Source organism: Bufo bufo, chromosome 5 (assembly GCF_905171765.1).
Source record: "Bufo bufo chromosome 5, aBufBuf1.1, whole genome shotgun sequence".
Classification (NCBI taxonomy): Eukaryota; Metazoa; Chordata; class Amphibia; order Anura; family Bufonidae; genus Bufo; species Bufo bufo.
The window spans coordinates 557,308,479-557,334,456 of record NC_053393.1 but is presented as its reverse complement, the minus strand read 5'-3'; the positions used below and the strand labels follow the sequence as shown (position 1 = coordinate 557,334,456).

Here is a 25,978-nt window from a genome sequence, read left to right as displayed (position 1 = left end):
GGCTTGGCGGCCATGATGAGCCGGCGTCATGCTTGCACAGCGCTACCAGTGCCGTACATGTACGGCGCTGGTAGCGAAAGGGTAAATGATCATATAAAACATTCCATGCAGTTTCTTAGACAATGCACTGACTTTTACAGTATTTAACAGAATTTATAAGAGGATGAAGATATAAAGAATGTTAATGCTACAGAGACAGATGTGAGGGATGATGAGAGATACGAGGAGGACATTCCTACAGAGGCAGATGTGAGGGATGATGAGAGATACGGGGAAGAGATTCCTACAGAGGCAGATGTGAGGGGTAATGACCAGAGTAAGGAGGACATTCCTACAGAGACAGATGTGAGGGATGATGAGAGATACGAGGAGGACATTCCTACAGAGACAGATGTGAGGGATGATGAGAGATACGAGGAGGACATTCCTACAGAGGCAGATGTGAGGGATGATGAGAGATACGAGGAGGACATTCCTACAGAGGCAGATGAGAGGGTTAATGACCAGAGTAAGGAGGACATTCCTACAGAGACAGATGTGAGCGGTGGGGATTAGTGTTGAGTGAACCCGACTGTAAAGTTTGGGTTCGTACCGAACTTTAGGATTTTTTGACCCCGAACCCAAACATTTCAGTAAAGGTTCAGGTTCGGTGTTCGGCGCTTTTTTGAAAGGCTGCAGAGCAACAATCAACAAGCGTTCAACTCTGTGCCCTTAGAAGCCGTCACAGCCATGCCTACTAATGGCATGGCTGTGATTGGCCAGTGCAGCATGTGACCCAGCCTCTATATAAGCTGGAGTCACGTAGCGCCGCCCGTCACTCTGCTCTGATCAGTGTAGGGAGAGGACGCTGCTGGTGATTTCAGGGAGAGAATAGGAAAGAATCTTTGGTTCAGAACATGAATCTAACTCAGCGATCGACATACATTTAGTTGTGTGGGTGCAGGGCTCAATCTTTTTACCCTGAGCCCAGTGACTGGAAAAAAAAACACTTTTATCCGTCTGTTAGTTAGGTGGCGGTGGCGGCGGCGGCGGCCATCATTTTATCAAGCTTGAAATCCAATCTTTGAAAACTGCACTAATAATCTGGTTGTAAAAAATCACCCTTTTTTGGCAATCTACAACATCTGGTGCATTTGTAGGATTAGTCTGTGCAATTTAATCTAAAAATGCAGCCATTATTTTCTGTTTTTTTTAAAACACCCTTTTTGTGCAAATTACACTATTTTACATCCCTAGCTGCATCTGGACGTGTGAAATTCAAACGTTATATACAGCTTTCATATTCTGTTAGGTAAAAAACACACTTTTTTGGCAATATACAACATCTAGATTAGTCAGTGTGCAATTTAAGCTAGAAATACAGCCATCATTTTCTGGGCTTTTAAAAACACACTTTTTTGCCAAAATCCACTATTTTTCTGGCCTTGCAGCATCAGCACGTGTGAAATTGCAGGGTTATATACTGCTGTCATATTCAGTTATTAAACAAACACCCGTTTGGGCAATTTTTTTTTATTTGGCAGCCTTTGCTGCAGATGTCATTGTTAGATACACCCTTTATATACAGGGGTTATATTCAGTTATTTGAAATACAGCCATTTTGGGCACAAATCTATAATTGCGGCCTAGTCTGGTTCAGGCCGTGTGAGATACACCCTTTACATACTGTCGTTATATTCTTCTATTAATTAAACACCCATTTAGGGCAAGATCCTAAATTCAAGAAATATGAGGAGAGCATCAGATAAGGGACGTGGCCCCGGTCGTGGTGCTGCTGGTGGAGCTCCTGTTGCAGGGAGAGGACGTGGTCGATCTGTGCCAGCTACACGCACAAGTGAAACCCCTTCCTCCAGGTGCACGTAGGCGACAGAACCTGCAGCGGTATTTGGTCGGGTCTAATGCGGCTCTACGAATGGTGAGGCCTGAAGAAGTACAGGCGATAGTAGATTGGGTTGCTGACAGTGGCTCCAGTTCCTTCACATTGTCTCCCACCCAATCTCCTGCTTAAAGACCACAGTTGGCACCTGCAGCCGATGTCCATCAGTCTTTCACCTCACCCCCTTGCAAATCAGCCAAGCAGTCTGAGCCCCAAGTCATGCAGCAGTCTCTTCTGCTTTTTGATGACTCTGTTAGCAGGGTTTCCCAGGGCCATCCACCTAGCCCTGCTCCAGAAGTGGAAGAGATTGAGTGCACCGATGCCCAACCACTTATCTTTCAAGATGAGTACATGGGAGGACCACCGCAGCACGTCTCGGATGATGACGAAACACAGGTGACAACTGCTGGGGCTTTCAAAAGTGTGCAGACCGACAAGGAGGGCAGGGGAGAATACTGGGTGGAAGATGATGTGAAGGACGATGAGGTCCTCGACCACACATGGAATCAAGGTCATGCGAGTGACCTATGTAGTTCGGAGGAAGAGACGTTGGTCGCACAGAGCCACCAGCACAGCAGAAGAGGGAGCAGGGTGCAAAAGCGGAGCGGCCGTCCTCTAGACAGTACGCCTGCTACTGCCCACCGCAGCAAGGGACTGAGCACACCAAAGCCAGCTCCAAGGAGTTCCCTGGCGTGGCAGTTCTTCAGACAATGTGCCGACAACAAGACACGAGTGGTTTGCACGCTGAGAGCCTGAAGCGAGGCATAAACGTTCTCAACCTGAGCACAACCTGCATGACCAGGCATTTAAGTGCAAAGCACGAGCTGCAGTGGAGTAGACACCTCAAAAACCAAGAAAGGTCTCTGTCTCCTCCTGCTTCCTCTTCTGCTGCAGTCTCGGCCTCTTCATCCACCTCTGGAATGACAGTGCCACCTGCCACCCCGCAAACAGAGGATCTGCCAGCAACACCACCACCTGGGTCACCAAGCATCTCCACAATGTCCCACGGAAGCGTTCAGCTCTCCATCTCTCAAACGCTGGAGAGGAAGAGGAAGTACCCCCCTACCCACCCGCGATCCCTAGCCCTGAATGCCAGCATTTCTAAATTACTGGCCTTTGAAATGCTGTCATTCCATCTGGTGGAGACGGATAGTTTTAAAGGCCTTATGGCGGTGGCTGTCCCACAGTACGTCGTGCCCAGCCGCCACTACTTTTCCAGGAGAGCCATCCCTTCCCTTCACAACCAAGTAGGGGACAAAATCAGGTGTGCACTGCGCAACGCCATCTGTGGCAAGGTGCACCTGACTATGAATACGTGGACCAGTAAGCACGGTCAGGGCCATTATATCTCCATAACAGCACACTGGGTAAATGCAGTGGCGGCTGGGCCTGAGTGGCGGATAGCAGTTTGGCGCATGTCCGTCCACCACCGAGGATTGCAGGGCGCTTCAGTTTGCCTCCTGTTGCTTCCTCCTCCTACTCTGCTTCCTCATCCTCTACCAGCTCCTCATCCGGTCAGCGTAACACCTTCACCACCAACTTCAGCACACCCAGGGGTAAATGACAGCAGACAGTTTTAAAACGTATCTGTTTGGGGGACAAACCCCACACCGCGCAGGAGCTGTGGATGGGCCTTGAACAACAGACCGATGAGTGGTTTGTGCCAATCAGCCTCAAGCCCGGCCTGGTGGTGTGCGATAATGGGCAAAATCTTGTAGCAGCTCTGGGACTAGCCGGTTTGACGCACATCCCTTGCCTGGCGCATGTGCTGAATTTAGTGGGGCAGAGATTCCTTAAAAATTACCCAGATATGTCAGCTGCTGCATAAAGTGCGGGCCGTCTGTGCGCGCTTTCAGCGTTCTCACCCTGCTGCTGCTCGCCTGTCAGTGCTGCAGTGTAACTTCGACCTTCCCGCTCACCGCCTCATATGCGACGTGCCCACAAGGTGGAACTCCACCTTGCACATGCTGGCCAGACTGTGCGAGCAGCAGCAGGCGATAGTGGAGTTTCGGCTGCAGCACGCACGGTTGAGTGGCTCGGTGGAACAGCACCACTTCACCACCAATGACTGGGCCTCCATGCGAGACCTGTGTTCCTTGTTGCGCTGTTTCGAGTACTCCACCAACATGGCCAGTGCCGATAACGCCGTTCTCAGCGTAACTATCCCACTTCTATGCCTCCTTGAAAAAACGCTGCTGGCGATGATGGAAGAGGGATCATTTCGTAGGGTTTCCGGCCAGTCATTCACAAGTGGCTCCGAGGGTGGGTTCCTGCACCCACAAAGGCCAGGTCCACAATTGTCCAGCCAGGGCACAGTTCTGGAGGATGACGAGGTGGAGAATGAGAAGGAGGAGGAGGAACCATGTTCACAGCAGGGTGGCACCCAGACCAGCTCATGGCCATCACTGGTGCATGGATGGGGGGATACAGAGGACACAGACTATACACCTCCCACAGAGGACAGCTTTTCGTTGCCTCTGGGCAGCCTGGCACACATGAGCGATTACATGCTGCAGTGTCTCCGCAACGACCGCCGAGTTGCCCACATTCTAACTTGTGCTGATTACTGGGTGGCCACGCTGCTGGATCTCCGTTCCGAGGACAACGTACCGTCCTTAATTCATCACTGGAGCGTGATCGTAAGATGCGCGAGTACAAGCGCACGCTGGTAGACGCGCTTGCTGGTGGCATTCCCACCTGACAGCGGGGGCACAGTGGAAGCACAAGGCGAAGGCAGAGGAGGAGGAAGAGGTCGCCAACGCAGCTGGGGCACCGCCAGCACCTCAGAAGGCAGGGTTAGCATGGCCAAAATGTGGAAAAGCTTTGTCAGCAGGCCACAACAACCAGCACCACCAGCTGATATGGAACGTCTTAGCAGGAGGCAGCATTTCACCAACATGGTGGAGCAGTATGTGTGCACACACCTACACGTACTGAATGACGGGTCTGCCCCCTTCAGCTTCTGGGTCTCCAAATTGGGCACATGGCCTGAGCTTGCCCTTTACCCCTTGGAGGTGCTGGCCTGCCCTGCAGCCAGTGTATTATCTGAACGTGTGTTTAGCACGGCAGGGGGCGTCATCACAGAGAAGCGCAGCCGTCTGTCCACAGCAATGTGAACAAGCTCACGTTCATTAAAATGAACCAGGCAGGGATCCCTCTGGACTTGTCCGTACCTTGTGCAGAATAGACATGTATACCGGCACTAAGCAGCCATTGTTATACTGCAGCACAATTGCTCATTCTTGTATTTTGGATATTTCACACTCTTTTGGAGTGTACCCTAATTAAAAAAAAAAATTAAAACCAAAAACCAGTGTTGGTTACCTCGTCCTCCTCCACCGCCGCTTCCACCTACTCCGCTACGTCCATCGCCTCCTCAAACTCCCACTCCATACGGAACTCCACCTTTATAAATCAAATTAATTTTTTTTTATTTGTATGTATTTTATTTTATGTCATTTCACTACTTTGTCAGTTACATTTTCTGGTGAAATTCACCAATTTTTGGTGTGATGTACCACTGCTATACCTATTAGACCGGTAAAAAAATAAAATAAAATTTTGTCAGTTACATTTTCGGGTGAAATTCACTAATTTTTGGGTGTAATATTCCCCTCCTCTACCTAGTTGACAGCTCAATAAATTTCAATAATTTTTCTTTTACATTTTCGGGTGACAATAAACAATTGTTTTCCGTCATAGACCCCTGCTCTACCAAGTAGACAGGTTAATAAATTTCTGTAATTTTTCTGTTACATTCTTGGGTTGACATTTTACAATTTTAGACGTGAATAAACCCCTGCTCTGCATAGGTGACAGGAAATAAAATTTCAGAAATGCTTCTTTAATTGATGCGCGCCACCTCCTTTCATTCAATGCTTAAACTTAAACAAGTTGTACCACATTTGCGCTTCAATAACTTTTACCACATTTCCACTCTATCCAAATTTTTTAAAATAAATTTTATCTCCCTTAAATTTGGTCTCTTTTTCTCACGCTCCCTCTCCGGCCTGGAACCCTGATTCGCCGATAACCATGATCAATATGGTAGGCTCAAAAAAGAACATCGAAAGTTAATAGAGAAGATATCCAAATGGATGGTGGATGTCACTGGGGAACCTCTACATGACAGGAACATAAATTTAAAAAAATCGTCAATTACATTGTCAGGTGACATTTTTCTAATTTTGCCGGATAGAAACCCCTGCTCTGCATAGGTGACAGGGAATAAAATTTAAGAAATTCTTCATTAATTAATGCGCGGCAAATCCTTTCATTCAATGCTTAAACTTTAAAAAGTTGTCCCACTTTTACGCTTTAATACTTATGTCCCATATTTCCGCTCTATAATTTAAAATTTGAAAAAATGAATCCTCCCTTGGATATGGTCTCTTTCTCACGCTCCCTCTCCGGCCTGGACCCCCGATTCCCCGCCACCCGTGATCACCATGGTAGGCGCATAAAAGAACATCGAAAGTTGATAGAGCAGATATCAAATTGGATCGTGAACATCACGGGGACGTGTGACATGATGGGGCAGTAAGCATGCACACGCCTACACGAACTGACTGACAGGGGTCAGCCCCTGCAACTTCTGGGTCTCCAAATTGTGCACATGGCCTGAGCTTGCCCTTTACCCCTTGGAGGTGCTGGCCTGCCCTGCCGCCAGTGTATTGTCTGAACGTGTGTTTAGCAGAGGGGGTTATCACAGGTTATATTTCCCAATGTTTTGGGGTGTACCCTAATTAATAAAAATAAATTTAAAACCAAAAAGCAGTGTAGGCTACCTCCTCCACCTCCTCCGCCACTTCCACCTACACCGCCAAATCCACCGCCTCCTCAACCTCCTACTCCATATGGACCTCGTCCTCCTAGATCAAGATTTTAAATTTTTTATTTTTACGTATTTTATGTTATTTAAAGTCATTTCCCTATCCACATTTGTTTGCAGAGCACTTGCCATGCTCTAAACCACATTTTGATGCCATTTGCATGACATTTTTACAGCTATTTTAGTGCTCAAAAGTTCGGGTCTCCATTGACTTCAATGAGTTTCGGGATCGGAGTGAAGTTCGGGTCCCGAACTCTAACTTTTTTCTGAAGTTCAGCCGAATCCGTCAAACCCGAACATCCGGGTGTCCACTCAACTCTAGTGATGACCAGTGTAAGGAGGACATTCCTACAGAGACAGATGTGAGGGGTGATGAGAGAAACGAGGAGGAGATTCCTACAGAGACAGATGTGAGGGGTGTTGACCAGTTTAAGGAGGAGATTCCTACAGATAAGAGCCCAGGTGAGTAGTGACCACTAAATGAAGTAGAGATGAGTCTGTAACTGTAACTACCCTGAACTGGACTTCTCCTATAGCAGGCGCCTTCCCCAGGTACTTGGTGTCCCCAGTACTCAGATACCCCCAGGACTTGCAGTGGGACCAAACTGTGTAATACAAAGCACATATCACAGCACTAGCAGGTAAGAAGAGAGCCAGAAGATAGGAACCCATCAGTAGATGACTGGACCAGGATGGGGATGGTAATCAGACGATGAGAAGTAAAAATGGAAACACACCAGTAGTTTCTATATATAAAGATACAAAATATGATAGATGCAGAATAATTAAGCAGGCAGCATGCAGAAATAAGGAAGTCGCTTAGCTTCAGGACGCTGTTGAGACTCCTACGACATGCGCCACTGCCCAAGACTGGTATTTAATAAGCAGTGATTGTAGCAGAATCCAGCAGACATCTGTAATACAGCACCACATACCTCTTACATCCAGTGAGGTCTTCTCTCATGTAGATGTTCTCTTTCCTCATCTTCTCCATTCACCCCAGACTGCCATGATGATTTCTTTCAGCATCTCTCATCTCTGCAGAGTTTCACAAACGGAAATCTTTGTTTCTTACTTTTCCATCATCCTCCCACCTTCTCAATATCCCATCCTGCCATCCCCGATACTATGCCCGCTGTGCTCCCCAATACTGTACTGTAGAAACAGATATTGCCCCCTTCAAATATTATTGGCACACGGTTCCCTAAAAAATAACTGCACTCAGCAAATAGTGTCCGTGACACTAATAGTGTAAACCTAACGTTCCCCAAAAATAATTGCACTGAGATGATACTGTGCCAGGGTGCCCCCTCCCCCCACAGTAATACTTCTACCCAAAGTCCCACTAATAGTAATAAATCTCTGCCAGAAGGCACTCCGTAATATCAGTGCCCCCAATAGTAATATTTACAAGAAGTAATTGTAGAGCAGCACATCATGGATCTCTTGACCTGTCCGGAATGCATCAGCCGTGGTGGAATCGCCAATCCTACGCCATTCCATAAGCACAGGTAGATGAAAAAAAGAGTTTCACAGCAGCATGTCCGGTGTGACTTTCTATTTCGGGACCAAAAGTGCACACACAAAAATACACAACGTTTCGGCTACGCAGTAGCAGTCTGGTACTAAATTCAACAGACATATAAATACTATAATAGGCCCCCCATGTGATAATATTCAGCCAATGAAAAAGACATATTACTTAGGGCTCTTTCACACTTGTGTTCCGGCATAGAGTTCCGTCGTCGGGGCTCTATGCCGGCAGAATCCTGATCAATTTTATCCTAATGCATTCTGAATGGAGATAAATCCGTTCTGGATGCATCAGGATGTCTTCAGTTCAGGACCGGAAAGTTTTTTGGCCGGAGAAAATACTGCAGCATGCTGCGCTTTTTGCTCCGGTCAAAAATCCTGTACACTTGCCGCAAGGCCGGATCCGGAATTAATGCCCATTGAAAGGCATTAATCCGGATCTGGCCTTAAGCTAAACGTCGTTTCGGCGCATTACCGGATCCGACGTTTAGCTTCTTCTGAATGGTTACCATGGCTGCCAGGACGCTAAAGTCCTGGTTGCCATGGTAAAGTGTAGTGGGGAGCGGGGGAGCAGTATACTTACCGTCCGTGAGGCTCCCGGGGCGCTTCAGAGTGACGTCAGGGCGCCCCACGCGCATGGATGACGTGTCGCATGGATCACGTCATCCATGCGCATGGGGCGCTCTGACGTCATTCTGGAGCGCCTCGGGAGCCGCACGGACGGTAAGTATACTGCTCCCCCGCTCCCCTCTCCTACTATGGCAACCAGGACTTTAATAGCGTCCTGGGTGCCATAGTAACACTGAACGCATTTTGAAGACGGATCCGTCTTCAAATGCTTTCAGTTCACTTGCGTTGTTACGGATCCGGCGGGCACTTCCGGCAAATGGAGTGCACGACGGATCTGGACAAAGCAAGTGTGAAAGAGGCCTTAATATCACCTGTGTAGTAATTAAAATCATCCAAACTGCCAATGAAATGTTGCTTCAAAAGGTCAAAGGTACCTGTTAGTCATTAGGTAATTCCTAGCTTAATCTCCATGATAGTCATGCTTGTCGGCATCTCTACGACCCCACCGCGCATGTCTGTGATGTCATCACGTCGGAGAGTGGGCGGTACGCCGTCCACAATGTCAGCCAAATGGACGGTCTTCTCCCTGGACTAGCGCCGAATGTGAGCCAATGCATAACGCCGATCATGGTCACATGTCCGGCGCGTCACAAGTCATGTGACAATCACATGACATACGGAATGTCCTAGAGACACAGGCAGGAAATAGGAGTCAATCGAATGTATAGTAAATGCCAATCTGTTCTAAAACATCTTAAATACATCCCTACATCCGATGCATATCCAGAGCAGATTACATGAACAAACTGGCCCATGCAATCGCCAACTGGATACATCTAAGCTCAAGATTGCCTAGCATTGTTCCACAACACTTGTTACTGGCAAATATAATGTCAGTGATGTATATCGGTGACAACAGATCAGCCAGTGCTAAAAATGGCAGATGATCGATTAGAAAGCGTGCTGATAAATATTCCTATTGTGTGATTACAAAATAGTGAAATAATGTTATATAAAAAATACCCAGTAAAAACATGTTATACTGAATTGGACTTCAATATTCAAAACGGAATCTTCTATCTATCTACATTGTTTGCATTAAACTCAATATTTAACCCATGAGGTTGTAGAGCCTGTAAAGTAAAAGTCCATTTCAGTTCTTTTTTCTTTAATATACGTTCCCTGTCACTTCCTCTTTTTGGAATTGGAACAGAGTCGATGACTCGGAATCTCAATTGGCTGACAGAGTGTCCACAGTCCACAAAATGTTTGGCCACTGGTTTGTCTACCATTTTTTCCTTATTGTACTTTTGTGTTTGTTGATGCGCTCTCTAATCTCCATGGTCGTCTCCCTCACATAGATTAGGCTGCAGGGACAGACGATCATGTAGATGACAAACTTGGAACGGCATGTATAGTATTCCCTGATGTTGTATTTTTTGCCACTGTATGGGTGAACAAAGGTGTTACCTTTCAGCATATTTCCACAATTGCAACAACCCAAGCAAGGGAAATTGCCTGTCTTCCTGGGTTTCAAGTATGTCTGGCCTCCTTGGTTAGCTTCCCCTATATCGGTCTTAATAAGCTTGTCACGTAAATTAACACCACGTTTATTTGCCATCAATGGCGGTTTCTCAAATTCACCAACAGAAGGAAGACCACTGTGCAAGACATGTCAGTCCTTTCTCAGGATCTGTGCAATATCCGCACTGTGGTGGCCAAAGGTAGAAACAAACGGGATTATTCCCGTGTTCCTACTCCTGGATGGAGCCTGTACGGTGGACACCCTGTCAGTCAAGGAAATCCGGGCCCTCGACCTGCACAGAAACCTGTTTGGACATTTTCTCTTAGCAAATTTGTTGCACATCTCATCTATCCGACTGATAAATACATCATCGTCTGACACCACTCGTCTCACACGCAGCATCTGGCTCCAAGGTAAGGAGTCCAGCATGCGGCGTGGATGACTACGGTCATATCTTAAAAGATTATTCCTGTCTGTAGGCTTTTTATATAGGTCAGTTTTTAATTTGCCATCCTCTAGATATACCCTGACATCAAGAAACTGCAGCTCCTCGCAACTCTTTTTTTTCCATCTACCCAATAGTAATAATGTCAGCATTGTGCCCATACTAGTAATCCTGTTCCCCTAGTCCCCCAGTAGTAATAATCCCCCTTATAATGTGTGCCAGTACAAAAATCTCCCCTTGTGTGTGCCAGTATAAAAAAAAGCCTCTTTGTGTGCCAGTACAAAAAATACCCCTTTTTAGTGCCCCACTCCCTAAATAATGTGTGCTAGTGGAAAAATGCCCTATCCTAGCACCCCCAGTTATAATAATGCACACCCCGATGTGGCCAAACAGCATGCTGCAAAGAAAAAAATAATGAAATACCTCCATGTAGCTGTCAGGATACAGTGCGGTGCAAAGGCCTGGTCTGTGCCCTGAGCTGCGCTGGCCTCTGATGGGCTTCAGGCCTAGTGTCTGTAGCTTTGCAGAGGGGATGGCGGAGCAGGGAGGCATCCTACAGTTATATATGCAGAGATGAATCCTTCCACAATGGAAGCGCTCATTGCCCAGGTCCCTGCCACCAACCCCCAATTGTCCCTACCCGGAACCGCCTCAGACAATCACCTCACATTGCTTATTTGGCACTGCGCCCCTGTGAACACCTTATTAGCATATCAAATAATTTCTGAAAAACAGGGCACTGGATTTCAAGAAGAGAGAGGTTGTTTCACTCATTGTGATCAACTCTAAGAAGCAGTATGTCTGGTTTAATAGGGTTGATCCTACTGACACATGCTTTTTAATGCATGTTTTTTTTATTTTAAGGGAAGAGAAAATTCTAATAGAGAATGTTAATCCAGCCTTACACTGGCTCCATAGCCATGGCTTCCTCATACATCACCGCACTGTTCCTCTCCACTGCCCTGTACGCCAGTGCATGTAGCTGTCAGGGAGATGGGCACCACCTAATTGCACTGACTCGCAGGTCCCTTTATGATTCTCCACTCGGCATTCGAGCCTGGTGGTCTGAGGTCTACTGTCTTTGTCAATTTATCATAGAATTTTGCTTCAAGTTTTGCAATTTGTATCAGAATTTTTATGTTATAAAAAATCAATATCATTTTAAAGATTATATTATTTAAGAATTATTTTTAAAAGTTTTGTTCTTGACAGACGACTGTACCGGGATCACAGAGGAACACCTTATACCTACATATTATGATGCAGATGATTCGGTTGTCGCACCAGATACATATGAAAAACGTGCCATTATCCCAGTTGTACCCTCAGACCTTCAAATCAAAAATCTGCCATCTGATCCTTTAAAAAAGACTGTTATGCAGAATGCAAACCACAGAAGTGGTGCTGGATCCCAAAGAGCTCAGAAAGGGAAGAAGTCTTATTCATGTTCAGAATGTGACAAATGTTTTACTGTAAAATCACTTCTTGAGAGGCATCAGAGAGTTCACACAGGGGAGAAACCGTATTCATGTTTAGAATGTGGCAAATGTTTTACTCGGAAATCATATCTTGTGAGGCATCAGAATATTCACACAGGGGAGAAGCCATATTCATGTTCAGAATGTGGCAAATGTTTTACTCAGAAATCATATCTTGTTAGGCATCAGAATATTCACACAGGGGAGAATCCGTATTCATGTTCAGAATGTGGCAAATGTTTTACTCAGAAATCAAATCTTGAGAGGCATCAGATAGTTCACACAGGGGAGAAGCCGTATTCATGTTCAGAATGTGGCAAATGGTTTACTGCAAAATCACATCTTGAGAGGCATCAGAAAATTCACACAGGGGAGAAGCCGTATTCATGTTCAGAATGTGGCAAATGTTTTACTCGGAAATCAAGTCTTGAGAGCCATCAAAGACATCACACAGGGGAGAAGCCGTATTCATGTTCAGAATGTGGCAAATGTTTTACTTATAAATCAAATCTTGAGAGCCATCAAAGATATCACATAGGGGAGAAGCCGTATTCATGTTCAGAATGTGGCAAATGTTTTACTGAGAAATCAAATCTTAAGAGCCATCAAAGACATCATACAGGGGAGAAGCCGTATTCATGTTCAGAATGTGGTAAACGTTTTGCTAAGAAATCAATTTTTCATAACCATCAGAGAATTCACACAGGGGAGAAGCCATTTTCATGTCCAGAATGTGGAAAATGTTTTGCTTTGAATACTCAGCTTGCTGATCATTTAAAAAATCACACAGGAGAGAGGCCATTTTCCTGCCCAGAATGTGGAAAATGTTTTGCTCATAAATCAGTTCTTAAGGTTCATCAGGTTATTCACACAGGAGAGAAGCTATTTTCATGCCCAGAATGTGGGAAATGTTTTACGCAAAATGCATCTCTTTATAAACATAAGAAAAGTCACATAGGAGAGAAGCCATATTCATGTTCAGAATGTGGGGATTGTTTTAGCCAGAAATTTTATCTCCAGAGCCATCAGAGAATTCACACAGGGGAGAAGCTATACCATTGTTCCGAATGTGAGAAATGTTTTGCTAAAAATGTATCTCTTCTTAAACATCTAAGATATCACACAGGAGAGAAGCCATTTTCATGCCCAGAATGTGAGAAATGTTTTAGTCAGATAGCAAATCTTGCTGTGCATTTAAGAACTCACACAGGAGAGAAGCCATTTTCATGCCCAGAATGTGGGAAATGTTTTACTCGAAAAGCAAATCTTGTTACACATCTGAAATCTCACACTGAGGAGAAGTGATATTCATGCCCAGAACGTGTTTTACAAAAAAATTTAAATTTGAGAATCATTAGGGAAGTCACACAGTGGTGCAGCCATGTTCATGTTCAGAATGTGGAAACTGTTTTATTCAGAAATAAGCCCTTGTTCAATATCAGAGAATTCATACAGGGGAGAAGAAGTTCTAACCCCTTGCCAAAATCCTCCATATATGTACGGTGGATGTTGGGAATTTAAAGATGGTGCCCACTCAAGAGTTAAGTGAGTGCCATAGGCGAAGCATGCGTGCGGTTTCACACAGCAGATGACTGCTGGCAGCGTCCATGATTGGAGATAGCTCTGATCGCTGACATTCCATCAGATGCTGTAGCCAACTGCAACCACAGAATCTGAGCAGTCATTTACTGGGAGCGAGTGAGGTGTTACAGCTTGAAGAGCATATGAATTAGAACCATAGATAACTTCATAAAACCAAATATAACAATAGCCACATGATGTATAGTGAATAAAAGATATAACAGAGAATGGATTGTAGTTCAAGGCCTTTACCATAGCTACCATAAACAAACCATTAGAGAGATTGCTTACATGATAACAGAGTTTTTTTTGTTCTTGAATCAACATGTAGATAAAATAAACAGTGGCACTCACCAGTATTCTTCCTGCAGCTTTTATTGATCGATTAAAACACGGTGGATGCGGGTACGTCACCATCGCTACATAAGACAACTCGATATAAAACAGAGTACAAAAACAGAACTATACAAATACCGCTAAATCGTTCTTATCATTTAACCCCAAAGGACCCATTGCATTTGTCTTGATAATCCATGAAGCCTCTCTTTGTAGTAGTATAAGGTTTCTGTCCCCACCACGATCTGGGACTTGCTCGATCTCTATTCCTGCACATGTCAATACATCATTTCTCCCTTCATGTGCTTCATGTACATGTTCTATCAATCTAGATGCTCCTATACTTGTCTCTATGGACCTCTTATGTTCCCTAAATCTCACATGCAGACATGTTATGGTTTTTCCTATATAAAATCTACCACAAGGGCAAAAAAATGACATATACCACTGTCAGGAATAAGGACCGCCTTATTCCTAGTTATTATAATGTTTGATGTGATAATATATGTTTTATGGTTATGTGTTGTGGTGTAACATGTTCTGGTGTGATTCACATATATATACAGTATGTATTTATGTTGCCAGGCCAGCAGCCATTGATGAATTGGTTGAAGGCTGCATATAGGCCGAGATGTCTGCCTCATACCTGGGAAAACAGCAGCCTGCCCCCCAGGGGTGGTTAGCACAGAGATGCTAACGAGGATGGGCCCGTTTGCTGGTCACACTTGGGACAGGGGACAGCAGACTCTCCGGCGCCTTGTGGCAGCATAGGCGATTCCTAACCAGAGTATGATCCATAATCCTTCATAACTTGTTCAGGAGGGATTGGATGTCCCCCAAATCTAGCTGATCATCTCTACTATGATGGGGGCATCGCATGGACACCAGACATGGCATATCAACTCGACTTCATCTTCTTAAAATAAGGATCTCATCTTCTGAGCGTCCTGGACGTGTAGCGTTTGATATGCTAGGACTCAGAACGATGAGATATGAATTATGAAGAAGGGCTGGGAAACTATCTTTTTGATATTTTCATACCTGTTTCCTAGATGGCCAGGGGGCCTGCTGCATGGGTAATGTAGCTTGGTCCAGAGGGGCTGAGCCAGAGATGGGAGTGGGAATCCCCCTCAGGCCTGCCCCTGGAGGAAAGGCATAAACATGCAATCCCTGGATAGTTGGGTGTCACAAAGTGGGAGATCCAATCGAATTGGTTTGTGCACCATTACTCTGCCCAAATCTCCTGGGAGGAAAGGACTTTTACCACACAACTCCTAAGTATCAGAACTTTCTTAGTTTTTTCCTTTTTATTTTACAATTGTTTGTCATTTATGTATGTCTCTTGTTAATCATTTTTTGTAACCAAGTGCTGTCTATTTTTTATACATTAAACCTAAAAGTTTGATGGTTTGTCTTGTAACCTTAATAACCCATTAGCTCCATGAAGAGTGTGTGTGCCGTCTGAGTCTGTATGTTGTTTTTCCGTGAGGCTTGCGATCGTGTGGGTGTCAGCTTGTGAGTTGAACACTCAGGGGTGTCCTGTCGACCTTATAACTGATGGGTGGTGGCAGTGAAAGTTTTGTGTTAGTGCTTGAGTGTGCATTCAGGCTTCAGGTGGCGATTTATGATCAAGTTACGGCCCGGCGTAACAGCGTGTGAGGTGAATCGGCCTGAAGGGCTTGGACAACCCTTCTTAATTCAAAATACTTAATAGTTCTACTCCTCCTCAAAGTAATAATGGGATTAAATTGTTTTTTTTCTTTTAAGGATTCATCCTGGGCCAGTACATGGCAGTTGCTTAAAATGGACATTTTATTTATAATTATTTTTGCATAACAACAGTAGGGTACGCAGACCCCAACAAAGAATTTTTTTTATTAAGTCAATGCAGCTGTATATATCTGGGGTATGCAAACCTCGAAACTATATCACCAGCAAAAGAGCTCTATAAATCCTCAAACAATGTCGCTTACAATTAGGGTACATCTCTTATTAGGGTAAATAAAAATCTGTTTTTATGTTCAAGTGAAAGAAAAGGAAGAAAATAAAAACATACATTTTATGGAGGACAGGGGAACTCGAAACAGTCATGGAGCTTGAGATGTTATAATGTTTTAATAGCAACCTTCCCAGTTTCCCTCTCATCTGCTCAACTACAGGGTGGGCCATTTATATGAATACACCTTAAGAAAATGGCAAGTTTTGTATTTTGTACTTTTGCAGTAATGCAAATATGCTATTTAATTTAGTAAAAGATGTTTTATTTTGAAAAACACTGTGCATTTCAGTTCTTGAATTAAGCATAACTACATTTCAGCATTATCAGTAATTTCTGTGTGCTTTTGCCTTGAAAATCCAAGCAAATAGACCTCTAACACAATTCCCTTAAAATATCGCATATCTTTATCGCAATTTTTAGGGCCCAAATCGCAATCGCACAAAATTCCCATATCGTGCAGCCCTAATATATATATATATATATATATATATATATATATATATATATATATATATATAATTATTAGGAACACCATACTAATACGGTGTTGGACTCCCTTTTGCCTTCAGAACTGCCTTAATTCTACGTGGCATTGATTCCACAAGGTGCTGATAGCATTCTTTAGAAATGTTGGCCCATATTGATAGGATAGCATCTTGCAGTTGATGGAGATTTGAGGGATGCACATCCAGGGCACGAAGCTCCCGTTCCACCACATCCCAAAGACGCTCTATTGGGTTGAGATCTGGTGACTGTGGGGCCATTTTAGTACAGTGAACTCATTGTCATGTTCAAGAAACCAATGTGAAATGATTGGAGCTTTGTGACATGGTGCATTATCCTGCTGGAAGTAGCCATCAGAGGATGGATACATGTTCTCATTCTGTTTACGCCAAATTCGGACTCTACCATTTGAATGTCTCAACACAAATCGAGACTCATCAGACCAGGCAACATTTTTCCAGTCTTCAACAGTCCAATTTTGGTGAGCTCGTGCAGATTGTAGCCTCTTTTTCCTATTTGTAGTGGAGATGAGTGGTACCCGGTGGGGTCTTCTGCTGTTGTAGCCCATCCGCCTCAAGGTTGTGCGTGTTGTGGCTTCACAAATGCTTTGCTGCAGACCTTGGTTGTAACGAGTGGTTATTTCAGTCAACGTTGCTCTTCTATCAGCTTGAATCAGTCAGCCCATTCTCCTCTGACCTCCAGCATCCACAAGGCATTTTCGCCCACAGGACGGCCGCATACTGGATGTTTTTCCCTTTTCACACCATTCTTTGTAAACCCTAGAAATTGTTGTGCGTGAAAATCCCAGTAACTGAGCAGATTGTGAAATACTCAGACCGGCCCGTCTGCCACCAACAACCATGCCACGCTCAAAATTGCTTAAATCACCTTTCTTTCCCATTCTGACATTCAGTTTGGAGTTCAGGAGATTGTCTTGACCAGGAGCACCCCCCTAAATGCATTGAAGCAACTGCCATGTGATTGGTTGACTAGATAATTGCATTAATGAGAAATAGAACAGGTGTTCCTAATAATTCTTTAGGTGAGTGTGTGTATGTGTGTATATATATATAATGTTTGATATTTTATTATATAGTTTCTCCAGTTTTGAAAGTGCTTGCTTGTGTGTGCCTATCTTTAGTTTTCATTGTATCTGAACGTTCCATATGGAGCAATTTTTTTTAACTGTTTCATAATGGTGTTTAGTGTTGGCATTTCCATCTGTAACCATCTCTGTAATATACATCTTTTTACTAACATGCAAATCGAATGAAACAGGCTAGGATGAGACCTTCTTGTACCCTCCTCTTCCTCCGAGGGTAAATAAGAAGAGCTGTGGGGTTAATTCCACTCTCTGCCCCCAAATATCTCTGATCATGTCCCCCACTTCTTTCCAGAGCTGCTTACTTTTCGGACAAGTCCAGGGCCCATGGTATAGGTCTGTATATCCTTGTCCACATTTAGGACAGTTTGTTATACGGTCAGGCTTTTCTGGGTGTGGGGGTATATTAAAACCATATATGGCTCTATGTATGATTCTCAGCTGCGTATCTCTCCATGCTTCATTTACAATATGTCTTCTCACTCGCATCCAACCTCTTTGTATCATCTGAGCTATGTATCTTCTAACTGTTCTGCCCATTTTTTTAAGTCCCTAACCCTTTCATTCTGTGATTCTTCTTCTCGCATTTTATAGTAGATAGAAGAGACTGAGACCCTCCCAACTCCAGGATTTTATCTAGTGTGCTTTGATTCATTTCCTTATGTACCACTACTAGGTTTGAAGTGATAGCTGCTTTAATCTGAGCAAACTGAATAGTCTGAAAGGGGTTAAGGGAGAATTTATCTATTAACTCTTTCTCCTGAAGCCACCTGGGTTCCAAATTTTGTAGTAAGTGTCCGACTTGTGTAATCCCTTTCGCTTTCCACTCTGTGAAAAGGCTATTTGTATGACCATGTATGAACTCCATTTTTTCCATATTAGAAGATGTTTAGATATTCTATAAGACATTCTATAAGAAACACTGTACAAGCTTTTGTTAACCTATTGATATCAGCTTGTTTTAGTAATAAAGGAATGATTTGTAATGGGTATAGCAATTTAGACATGGACATCATTTTAAGTAGATGATTGCGTCCCATTAGTGATAACAGGAGATCGTGCCATTGCTGCAATTCTCTCAGAATCTTAGTAATCAGTGGAGCATGACTTGACTTCAAGGTGTTCCCTATTTTGATTCCCAGATAGGTTATATGTGAATTTGCTACCGGTATGCCCTCTACTTCTGCTACTTGTTCCCTGTGGTACTTACTCTGCATGAAAAGTATCTCACTTTTTGTATAATTAATTAGAAGTCCTGAAAAGGACCCAAAGGTTTTTAATACTTGCATGACTTTTACCATGTTTTTAAAGGGTTTCTATCACTTCGTATGCCATAATTAGCTCTCAGACACTAGCGATCCACTAGTGTCTGCTCTGGCCAAAAATCCTAATATAAGAGCTTTTTGGGCAGCCGTTTTGCAAAAAAAATAACTTTTATAAATATGCTAATGAGCCTCTAGGTGCTATGTGGGCGTCATTAGCACCTAGAGGCTCCGTCTACCTTTATACACAGCCACCGCCCAGCGCGTCCCTCCAGCCCGCCCATCTCCTGATGAATGCGATCCTCCGTGTGACGCAACGGACGAATTCTCGCGCATGCGCCGTGCGCGGCTGTATTCGGCGCATGCGCAGAGAATGTCTGACCGCTTCCCTGCTCAGACATCTCCACTGCGCCTGCGCCGATGACGTCATAGTGCTCCAAGGAACAGGCGCAGTGGAGATGTCTGAGCAGGGAAGCGGTCAGACATTCTCTGCGCATGCGCCGAATACAGCCGCGCACGGCGCATGCGCGAGAATTCGTCCGCTGCGTCACACGGAGGATCGCATTCAGCCAGAGATGGGCGGGCTGGAGGGACGCGCTGGCCGGTGGCTGTATATGAAGGTAGACGGAGCCTCTAGGTGCTAATGACGCCCACATAGCACCTAGAGGCTCATTAGCATATTTATAAAAGTTATTTTTTTAGCAAAACGGCTGCCCAAAAAGCTCTTATATTAGGATGGTTGGCCAGAGCAGACACTAGTGGATCGCTAGTGTATGAGAGCTAATTATGGCATACGAAGTGATAGAAACCCTTTAACCACCTCCGGACCGCCGTACGCAGCGACGCGTCCTGGAGGTGGTTGATTGATTCCGACTGGACGCGCCAGCGCGTCCTCTTGCGAGACGCAAGATTTCCTGTGAACGCGCGCACACAGGCGCGCGCGCTCACAGAAACGGAAGGTAATAGAGCCGATCTCCAGCCTGCCAGCGGCGATCGTTCGCTGGCAGGCTGGAGATGTGATTTTTTTAACCCCTAACAGGTATATTAGATGCTGTTTTGATAACAGCGTCTAATATACCTGCTACCTGGTCCTCTGGTGGTCCCCTTTGTTTGGATCGACCACCAGAGGACACAGGTAGCTCAGTAATATGTTGCACCAAGCACCACTACACTACACCACACTCCCCACCCCGTCACTTATTAACCCCTTATTCACCCTTGATCACCCCTGATCACCCCATATAGACTCCCTGATCACCCCCCTGTCATTGATTACCCCCCTGTCATTAATCACCCCCCTGTAAAGCTCCATTTAGACGTCCGCATGATTTTTACGGATCCACTGATAGATGGATCGAATCCGCAAAACGCATACGGACGTCTGAATGGAGCCTTACAGGGGCGTGATCAATGACTGTGGTGATCACCCCATATAGACTCCCTGATCACCCCCCTGTCATTGATTACCCCCCTGTCATTGATCACACCCCTGTAAAGCTCCATTCAGACGTCCGCATGATTTTTACGGATCCACTGATAGATGGATCGAATCCGCAAAACGCATACGGACGTCTGAATGGAGCCTTACAGGGGCGTGATCAATGACTGTGGTGATCACCCCATATAGACTCCCTGATCACCCCCCTGTCATTGATCACACCCCTGTAAGGCTCCATTCAGAATTTTTTTTGGCCCAAGTTAGCAGAAATTTTTTTTTTTTTTCTTACAAAGTCTCATATTCCACTAACTTGTGTCAAAAAATAAAATCTCACATGAACTCACCCTACCCCTCACGAAATCCAAATGCGTAAAATTTTTTAGACATTTATATTCCAGACTTCTTCTCACGCTTTAGGGCCCCTAGAATGCCAGGGCAGTATAAATACCCCACATGTGACCCCATTTCGGAAAGAAGACACCCCAAGGTATTCCGTGAGGGGCATATTGAGTCCATGAAAGATTGAAATTTTTGTCCCAAGTTAGCGGAAAGGAAGACTTTGTGAGAAAAAAAAAATAATAATCTGCTAACTTGTGCCAAAAAAAGAAAATTTCTATGAACTCGCCATGCCCCTCATTGAATACCTTGGGGTGTCTTCTTTCCAAAATGGGGTCACATGTGGGGTATTTATACTGCCCTGGCATTCTAGGGGCCCTAAAGCGTGAGAAGAAGTCTGGGATCCAAATGTCTAAAAATGCCCTCATAAAATGAATGTGGGCCCCTTTGCGCATCTAGGCTGCAAAATAGTGTCACACATGTGGTATCGCCGTACTCAGGAGAAGTTGGGCAATGTGTTTTGGGGTGTCATTTTACATATACCCATGCTGGGTGAGATAAATATCTTGGTCAAATGCCAACTTTGTATAAAAAAATGGGAAAAGTTGTCTTTTGCCGAGATATTTCTCTCACCCAGCATGAGTATATGTAAAAAGACACCCCAAAACACATTCCCCAACTTCTCCTGAGTACGGAGATACCACATGTGTGACACTTTTTTGCAGCCTAGGTGGGCAAAGGGGCCCACATTCCAAAGAGCACCTTTAGGATTTCACAGGTCATTTACCTACTTACCACACATTAGGGCCCCTGGAAAATGCCAGGGCAGTATAACTACCCCACAAGTGACCCCATTTTGGAAAGAAGACACCCCAAGGTATTCCGTGAGGGGCATGGCGAGTTCCTAGAATTTTTTATTTTTTGTCACAAGTTAGTGGAATATGATGATTTTTTTTTTTTTTTCTTACAAAGTCTCATATTCCACTAACTTGTGACAAAAAATAAAAACTTCCATGAACTCACTATGCCCATCAGCGTATACCTTGGGGTGTCTTCTTTCCAAAATGGGGTCACTTGTGGGGTAGTTATACTGCCCTGGCATTCTAGGGGCCCAAATGTGTGGTAAGTAGTTTGAAATCAAAATGTGTAAAACATGACCAGTAAAATCCGAAAGGTGCTCTTTGGAATATGGGCCCCTTTGCCCACCTAGGCTGCAAAAAAGTGTCACACATGTGGTATCTCCGTATTCAGGAGAAGTTGGGGAATGTGTTTTGGGGTGTCATTTTACATATACCCATGCTGGGTGAGATAAATATCTTGGTCAAATGCCAACTTTGTATAAAAAAATGGGAAAAGTTGTCTTTTGCCGAGATATTTCTCTCACCCAGCATGAGTATATGTAAAAAGACACCCCAAAACACATTCCCCAACTTCTCCTGAGTACGGAGATACCACATGTGTGACACTTTTTTGCAGCCTAGGTGGGCAAAGGGGCCCACATTCCAAAGAGCACCTTTAGGATTTCACAGGTCATTTACCTACTTACCACACATTAGGGCCCCTGGAAAATGCCAGGGCAGTATAACTACCCCACAAGTGACCCCATTTTGGAAAGAAGACACCCCAAGGTATTCCGTGAGGGGCATGGCGAGTTCCTAGAATTTTTTATTTTTTGTCACAAGTTAGTGGAATATGATGATTTTTTTTTTTTTTCTTACAAAGTCTCATATTCCACTAACTTGTGACAAAAAATAAAAACTTCCATGAACTCACTATGCCCATCAGCGTATACCTTGGGGTGTCTTCTTTCCAAAATGGGGTCACTTGTGGGGTAGTTATACTGCCCTGGCATTCTAGGGGCCCAAATGTGTGGTAAGTAGTTTGAAATCAAAATGTGTAAAACATGACCAGTAAAATCCGAAAGGTGCTCTTTGGAATATGGGCCCCTTTGCCCACCTAGGCTGCAAAAAAGTGTCACACATGTGGTATCTCCGTATTCAGGAGAAGTTGGGGAATGTGTTTTGGGGTGTCATTTTACATATACCCATGCTGGGTGAGAGAAATATCTTGGCAAAAGACAACTTTTCCCATTTTTTTTATACAAAGTTGTCTTTTGCCAAGATATTTCTCTCACCCAGCATGGGTATATGTAAAATGACACCCCAAAACACATTCCCCAACTTCTCCTGAATACGGAGATGCCACATGTGTGACACTTTTTTGCAGCCTAGGTGGGCAAAGGGGCCCACATTCCAAAGAGCACCTTTCGGATTTCACCGACCATTTTTTACAGAATTTGATTTCAAACTCCTTACCACACATTTGGGCCCCTAAAATGCCAGGGCAGTATAACTACCCCACAAGTGACCCCATTTTGGAAAGAAGACACCCCAAGGTATTCGCTGATGAGCATAGTGAGTTCATGGAAGTTTTTATTTTTTGTCACAAGTTAGTGGATTATGAGACTTAGTAAGAAAAAAAAAAATTAAAATCATCATTTTCCGCTAACTTGTGACAAAAAATAAAAAGTTCTATGAACTCACTATGCCCATCAGCGAATACCTTAGGGTGTCTACTTTCCGAAATGGGGTCATTTGTGGGGTGTTTGTACTGTCTGGCCATTGTAGAACCTCAGGAAACATGACAGGTGCTCAGAAAGTCAGAGCTGCTTGAAAAAGGGGAAATTCACATTTTTGTACCATAGTTTGTAAACGCTATAACTTTTACCCAAACTATTTTTTTTTTTATCAAAGACATGTAGAACAATAAATTTAGAGCAAAATTTATATATGGATGTCGTTTTTTTTGCAAAATTTTACAACTGAAAGTGAAAAATGTCATTTTTTTGCAAAAAAATCGTTAAATTTCAATTAATAACAAATAAAGTAAAAATGTCAGCAGCAATGAAATACCACCAAGTGAAAGCTCTATTAGTGAGAAGAAAAGGAGGTAAAATTCATTTGGGTGGTAAGTTGCATGACCGAGCAATAAACGGCGAAAGTAGTGTAGGTCAGAAGTGTAAAAAGTGGCCTGGTCTTTCAGGGTGTTTAAGCTATGGGGGCTGAGGTGGTTAATAAGGTAAGCCATAAATAATACTATGTCATCAGCAAATAGCGCTAGGGGCATGATATATGCTTACCTACTTCCAGTCCCTCAAAAATCTCGGCTGAGTCTAAGTATCTGGCTAATGGCTCTATTGACATGTCAAATAATAGGGGGACATAGGGCACCCCTGTCTAGTAACCCTCTGTAGGGTAAAGAAGTTAGACATATATCCCGCAGTATATATCCTAGCCTTTGGGTTTAAATATATCCCTTTAAGAACTGTTCGGAATAGACCAGTAAAACCCATAGCATCTAAAACTAGATCCAGCCATTTCCAGCTAATACTGTCAAACGCCTATTCGGTGTCTAGCGTGACAATGGCTGAATTTATCCCTTGATAGGTCGGTGATCTCGCAACCGACAATGCCAGTAGTACCTTGTGGATATTAGTAACTGCTGATCTACCTTTAATAAAACCCACCTTTCTTGGTGAAATTAGTGTTGGAAGACTAGCTGCTTATCTATTTGCCAATAATTTGGAAAGTATTTCCAGTTCTTGATTTATCAATGAAATTGGTCTGTACGAGGATGGGTCTTCCGGGTCCTTCCCTTTTTTATGTATTCGGGTGATGAAAGCTGTATTCATGTGGTCAGATATTTTACTCCCTTCCACTATAGAAGAAAATAAAGTAGTTTGTTCTGGAGCTATCTGAGTACTCATTGCTTTATAAAAGTCAGAAGAATAGCCATCTGGACCTGGGGCTTTTCCGGAAGGGAATGATTTTATAGTAGATTGAATCTCTCTGGCTGTTATCGGGGCATTTAAAGAGGCAAGCTGTACGTTAGTGATTTTCGGTAGAGACAATGCATCTAAGAATGTCTGTCCCTCTCTTGATAAAACCTAGCAAAAAAATTCCCAATTATTTCATTTATATGTTTAGGTCTATGCTCTCTGGTCCCATCTCTTTTCATACTATTAATGTGCCAGGCAAAACTCCAAACCAATAGGACTGATGTACGTCTTCCACCAACTTTCAGCAAACACACACTAGCTTTGTTAGGCGTTACTTTCAATTAACATCCTGTGAGATTGTAGAGAAGACACGCACATAGTGAAGCACTGCAACAACCAGCCGTTCCTCCTCTCGATGTTATACTCACAAGTGTGTAAGTAGAATATGCGTCTCAAAATAAAGTCGACCAGTAGGTCCTCTGCACAGTTGTTCTCGTTGTGCCTCCTACAGATGATTCAATATTGCTCCCATAGTGAAACTCCGTATTTTAAAATTCATAAATATGGTGTATTATACTCACATTCAGATGAGATAAAATGCGCAATAATAAAATCATCACAAATCAATGGTCCTGCCCGACCGAATGGCTTCATCAGGGGCGTGGCTTCCAGGCATTCCCACAATCCTTCACTCCACCCACTATTCTCAATGCTTTACTAAAAACTCGTGAAAAAGAGAAGTTGTCCAGCCTTGCTTTGTGGAGTTCCAAAAAGCACTTTATTGAATATCAGTATTTAAAAAATATCCAAGTACAGGTTGCCTCAGTCTACAGGTTTCAGGCAGAAAAAGAATTTTAGCCCTTACTCATGACCGCTAAAAATACACTGAATCTTCACCTTTATAGGAGGAGAAAGCCAGACCTGGACCAATCAAAGGGTCATGTGGCTACTCCCTTCTGCAAAGGTGCATGACGGTAAAACAAGCTTAAAATATCATCATAAATGGCTTGAAAATATGGGAAATCAAATATTTAGTATTGTAGGATCAAGTCTAATCTTTTATTTAACCCTTGGGGTTGGCGACTGTTTAACCAGAAAATCCAGTAGGATTCTCTATTCAAAAGTTTCCTTTTGCGGTCACCTCCCCTTGTTGGTTCGTTGACCCTTTCAATACCTTGTACAGAGATATCTGTGGTGTCACCACCATGAACTATCGCGAAATGAAGACTTGCCGCTGAAATATTGCGGCTTTCATGGGTGGCACATCTGAGATAAGTTTCCTTATCCGTATTTTTATAGCCATCGTCATGCAGCCCACATATTGTAACATACATTTGGAACAAGTGATCAAATATATGGCATAGGTTGTATTGCAATTTAGAAA

General features: G+C 43.8%; 1 protein-coding gene across 1 annotated transcript in view; it reads left to right on the top strand.

Moving 5' to 3' along the window:
* LOC121002649 (gastrula zinc finger protein XlCGF26.1-like) overlaps positions 1-25,978 on the top strand; it is a 67,767-nt gene that overhangs the window by 16,532 nt on the left and 25,257 nt on the right. Inside the window, exon 3 of the mRNA XM_040434085.1 lies at positions 11,993-13,327. Within this exon, the coding sequence (XP_040290019.1) occupies positions 11,993-13,327 (1,335 nt within the window). The remainder of the gene's footprint in view (positions 1-11,992; positions 13,328-25,978) is intronic.